Below are 5,487 nucleotides of genomic sequence, written 5' to 3'. Positions count from 1 at the left end.
GCTTCTGGGGAAAGACCCTGCAGCAGAGAGGGAACATCTCATCTAGAGACCTGGAGCAGCAGAGAGCTGAACTGAGGGGACTGGAGATGTCACTGCATCCTGCTTGCCCTGTGCAAAGTTGCTCTGTTCTGTGAACCACGCAGTTGTATGTAAACGGAGAGCAGCTGTCACTATCCCATCCACATATACTGCACGGCAAGTGCCCTATCATTGGCTCACAATAACACAATGGAAAGTGGTAGATCCAGAATTCAAACAGGAGTCTCTCGTAAATCTATTGAGTCAATAACTGACAGTTTGGAACCTGGTGCCAGGGTTATCCCCACATGGCATATTTTCTACCAGATGACCTAATCCATTGCTTCTTTGTCACACCACATGGGATGTGTGTGGAAAGCTGTCAACCAAGGAGAGAACCAAGTTCTCATTCTGTGCAGTGTGAACCGGAAAACCGTATGCCTGATTCCATTAAATCCCTGTTTGTTAGATATTTAATATCTACCACCTTCTCTGCGGAGATTCCATTCTGACCTTCATTGGATGGCTTGCCCAAATGGTCATATGATCACTCTTGCAGTAAAGCCCCGATCCCCAGCCTGTTCTGCACCTGTGGTTTTACCTTTCCTCAGAGAAGCTATCCATAAAGAAGGGAGGAGCAGATGAGGTTCGAATGATTGTTTTCATGCGAATGGGAGGAGTCCTTTGTCGCACCCCCTAGAAAACTCCATTAAAAGCAATCAATTTCCCTGGACAACCACAGCACAGGTTCGTTCTCAGGAAGACTATGGCGGACAACTCCAGATTTATTGAGTACATTGATGAAGCTTTAGAAAAATCTAAAGAAACAGAACTTTCTCACTTGCTTTTCACTCATCAGGGGATACCTTACCCTGTCACCATGTGTACCTCGGAGACTTTCAAAGCCCTGGACACCTTTGAAGCCAGAAGCGATGACATTGTGCTCGCATCTTATCCAAAGTGTGGTAAATAACAAACCATTTCCTACATGTGCACTTTTCAGAGTGTGTAGGTTGGGGAGGGTACATGACAAAGGGGGGATGAAGGCCGTTCATCTTTGCATGAAGCTAGCTAGAAATCATTGCAGGAGTAGGGAGTAATGCGCTAGTTCAGGTTGTAAAATCCATAACTAGAACTGCTAGATTTTAAAACCCCAGGGTCAGAAGGAAGAGGTTGATATGAAAAGGGCATGACAGATGAAGGTGGAAGAAGAATTGGGGAAGGTGAAAGGAAAAATAGGATTGCGGGGAAGTCCAGTTGTCAGCAAGCACAGGTAATAGTAGCGCTTTCTAGTTTGATTGTTGACTGAAGACAAGCTGCATTTATAATGTATATGACAATTTCCATAGAGTAGATTGTCCTTCAGTCTTCCAGGTTCTCAAGGTCATTTTTACAAGGTCTTTTATCACTGAAGGTTAAAATAATAAGAATTAAGGGGCTGACAGATGGTGTGGTGGTTAAAGGCACTGGACTCCCACATGGCCAACTGCAGTTCAAGTCCCAGACCTGGTGGTTTGCTTTCTCACTTTCTCTCTCTCTCTCTCTCTCTCTCTCTCTCTCTCTCCCTCTCTGGTCAAATTAAAATAGATAAATAAATATATAAAGTTAAATAAAATAATTTTTAAAAAATTCTTTATAAAAAAGATATTAAGACTTGAAATTATCCTATTTTACACCATCCACTTATGATTCTTTCAACTGCTATTTCATTTCTACATTTTTTTCTTATTTTAAAAAGTAATTATTTAATTGTATTTATTACTATTATTTTTTAAATTTGACCAGAGAGAGACAGGAGAGACAGGAAGAGAGAGAGAGAGAAAGAAAGAAAAAGAAAACAAGCTGCCAGGTCCAGGACTCGAGCCACAGTCGACCATATGAGAGTCCAGTGCCCCAACCACCATGCCACCTGCTGGCCCCTCTTTTTATTAAAAGCCAGACTCACCTAATAATTTTGTTTTTCATAACTGATGTTGAGTTTCTCTAAAATCAAAATTATATACTCCTGTAGAAAATATTTATTAACTTTAGGTAAAATACTGTATGTTATACAATAATGATTTTATAGCATAACATTGTTCTATAAGGATATATTCTCAATTTTCAAAAAAAATCATCTCTTGTTAAAGGAGACACCTGAAAAATAAGGTAAGTTTAATTCTTTTTACCAATATAAGTAAATATAAGTTTTACACAAGACTGTTTCATTGCCAAGTTTCTTCCAAAGACAGGACAGCTAAATGTACACATAAACAAGAGGTTATAGATTTTAATTTTTATCATTATTTATACTATTTAGTATTTATACTAAAATAATATGTCTGTGCTATATTAAGGCACCTTAATGAGCTTTTATTTTCTGATGTTTCTTAAAGGTTCCAACTGGATTCTCCACATTGTCAGTGAATTAATATTTGCTGTATCTAAAAAAAGGTATGAATATCCAGAATTCCCAGTTCTTGAATGTGGAGACTCAGAAAAATATCAGGTTAGTACCAAAACAGCCTTTATCCTGACAGCAAAGATTTCTTGCATTTCAGGGAGTCTCTTAGTTCGTAATCATTGTTCCAATTCATTGTGTGCTTTCCATACACTCAGCACTTTTCAGGTATTATCTCTTATTTTTTTAATTTTTAATTTTTTTTTAGAGGTTTTTGCTATAGGGCACGTGCGCTCGCCAAAAAGACAAAGATAGAGAGATAGAAAGTGAGAAATCACCCCCCCCGGGGGGGGGATGGCCACGCCACAATCCCTTCTCCTTCATTCTCCTCTCGGGATCTTAGGCACGCATGCACACATGCCCAGCATGAGATTAAGCCACCAGTCCGGGACTTGAACCGCAGTCAACTACATGGGAGTTCAATGACATAGCCATTATACTAACTGCTGGCCCTGAGGTATTACCTCATTTTATCACGAAATAATTTTCTCGCCACTTCACAAAAGATAAGACTGTTAGAGACTGGACCAAGGTCAAGGGGCTGATAAATGGCAGAACCAAGATTTGAGCCCAAGCTTTCTAATTTGAAATCTTAACAACACTGACTAGTTAGCCTTCCCACTCCCCTCCCCCTTTTCCCAGCCAGCCAGGAGCACAGGCACACGTGTGCTTGCCTGGCATGTACAAGTCAACCAGGAAACCAAACCTCGGTCTTCCACGTGGCTTCTTGCATTGCAACGGTGCACTATTGCTGAGCCACTGAGGGTTTAAAAAAAAAAAAAAAAAAAAAAAAGCCTGCTCACTGACCAAGGTCCACAATTTATCAAGGTTGACAGCTGGGCAAAAGCTCTGCTTCCTCTTTAAGTGGTAATGCCCCATACCAACTTCCCTGAAGTAACTTGGGTGATATTTGTCCAAGCTGATCATGTGAAGATGCATGCCATCCGCAACACCCTGTCCTCCGGAATGCTTCTGGAGCTTCCCAATTAGTCTGTGGCCATGGCTCACATGGACTAGAAGTTTCTGAGTCTTCCTCAGTCTGGATGGTGTGGAAAACTGCACATCAGCAAGTCTGAGAGGCCATTTTCATGAGTCTCTTACTATTGCCATCTTAGGCTCAGAGAGCAAACAATTACAAAGGCTACAATTGGCTCCCCTTCAAAAACCTCACCTTCAAAACCATACTCTGATTGGCCACTTCCTATAGCAAATCAGTGAGCTTAGAATCCCTCAGATTTGCATATCTGGCACCTCATGATTGGTCCACAAAGCAACCAATCATAACCCACCTTTTACTATCCTTCATTCAACTAATCACGGCCCACCAACATGTATATAACCACGATCCCTGGCCCATAATCACCAGAGGACCCTGAAGACCCTGAAGAGTTGTGACACCGCGTTGTCTCCAGACAGCCCTGAGCTGTGACACCGCATCGTCCCCGAACTACCGTGAGCTGTGACACCGCGTCGTCTCTGGATGACCCTGAAGAGTTGTAACACTGCGTCATCTCCGTGCTGTGACAGAGCGCCGTTCATCCCGTCTCTCACTCCTTCCCTCAGGAAACCTGTTCAACTGTCCGGCAGGCCCGGGACAGGATGGCATGTTGACAACTAAGATAAAGAGGGATTTCTTTTTCTTTTTTTTTTCAGTTGCCAGAGGTCATGTGCACTCACCAGAGAAAGACAGAAGCAGAGGGAGAAAGGAGGAGAAAGCACCTCCCCAATGACGTGTGCTCACACTGCAATCTTCTCCTCTATTTCCCCATCCTTTTGAGATTTAGGGCACTCATGTTTATGTCCCCAGTGTGTTTAAGTCTCCAGGGCTGGGAGGTTGGGACTCGAACTGCCATCAGCCATATGGGATCCAGCTCCTTTAATCACTAGGAGATGGGGCCAGAATGGCCCTTGGATATTTTTCTAATCCCTTTATCATCTCTCATGTGTCTCTGTATGACTTTTAAACATGCAGTCTATGGAAATAGAACTTTATAACTTAATCTTAAAATTACCACCTGTGCAAATTTGCTTGTAGTGCTAAATACCTCAAAGCCTTTCTTAATCTCTAAAATAGGGGTTATAATATCTATGTAAGAGGATTGTCGTGAATAAATGTAAAAGTATCACGAATACCAAAAAGTACAATGTGATGTAAATCAGATATTATCACTTCTAATCACCATCTGGACCACACCATATATTTAATTTTTCTTTAGGATGAGGTCTTAAGGCCAGCAGTGGCATAGTAGTTAAGGGGCTGAACTCCTATATAGCCAACCAAGGTTCGAGTCCTGGACCTGGCAGCTTGAAAACCACACCGAGTACATGTATGTATGTGCCCAAAATCCTGAAAGGAGAACGAAGAAGAAGGGATTGCAGCGTGGCCATCCCCTCTGGGGAATGATTTCTCACTTTCCCTCTCTCTGTCTCTCTCTGTTTCTCTTCAGTGATCAAATGCACACTATGGCAAAAGCCTTTAAAGAAAGTAAAAATAAATAAATAAAGATGGAGTCTCATCATGCCAGAATCCTCCTCAGCCTACCATCTGGGACTACAGGCACACACCACCATTCTCTGCTCTGTTTTTTTTTTTATTATTCAATTTCATTCATTCATTCAATTTTAATTTGACCAGAGAGACACAGAAAGAGAGAGAGAGGAAAGTGAGAAAGCAAGCCACCAGGTCCGGGACTCGAACCATGATTGGCCATGTGGGGGTGTCCAGCGCCTTAACCACCACGCCACTTGCCAGTCCCTCTGCTCTGCTTTTAGACAGTCTCCTCACATTGCCCAGGCCAGCCTCACGATTATAATCCTCCTGACTGAGTCTCCCTAAATCACTGGGATTACAAGCACATGCCACTGCACCCAGATTTTAGGATGGACTGGGGATTGAACCCTAGGGTTCCCAAATGGTCAGTTTTTACAGAACTGGCTATAAATGTCCAAGTATCATTTAATCACTTGAAATGAACAGGTGCATGGTGACCATTTCCTCAGAGAGTGCTTTCTCAATTTTTCTCTCTCTC

The 5,487-nt window shown here is 42.2% G+C and overlaps 1 protein-coding gene across 1 annotated transcript in view; it reads left to right on the top strand.

Moving 5' to 3' along the window:
• The first annotated feature begins 784 nt into the window (after positions 1-784).
• SULT6B1 (sulfotransferase family 6B member 1) overlaps positions 785-5,487 on the top strand; it is a 17,950-nt gene continuing 13,247 nt past the window's right edge. The window contains exons 1-2 of the mRNA XM_006151336.2: positions 785-983; positions 2,394-2,506. Of these exons, the coding sequence (XP_006151398.1) occupies positions 785-983; positions 2,394-2,506 (312 nt within the window). The remainder of the gene's footprint in view (positions 984-2,393; positions 2,507-5,487) is intronic.

Source organism: Tupaia chinensis, unplaced genomic scaffold (genome assembly GCF_000334495.1).
Source record: "Tupaia chinensis unplaced genomic scaffold, TupChi_1.0 Scaffold000317_1, whole genome shotgun sequence".
In the NCBI taxonomy this organism is placed as follows: Eukaryota; Metazoa; Chordata; class Mammalia; order Scandentia; family Tupaiidae; genus Tupaia; species Tupaia belangeri.
This window is presented reverse-complemented; position numbering and strand designations above follow the sequence as displayed.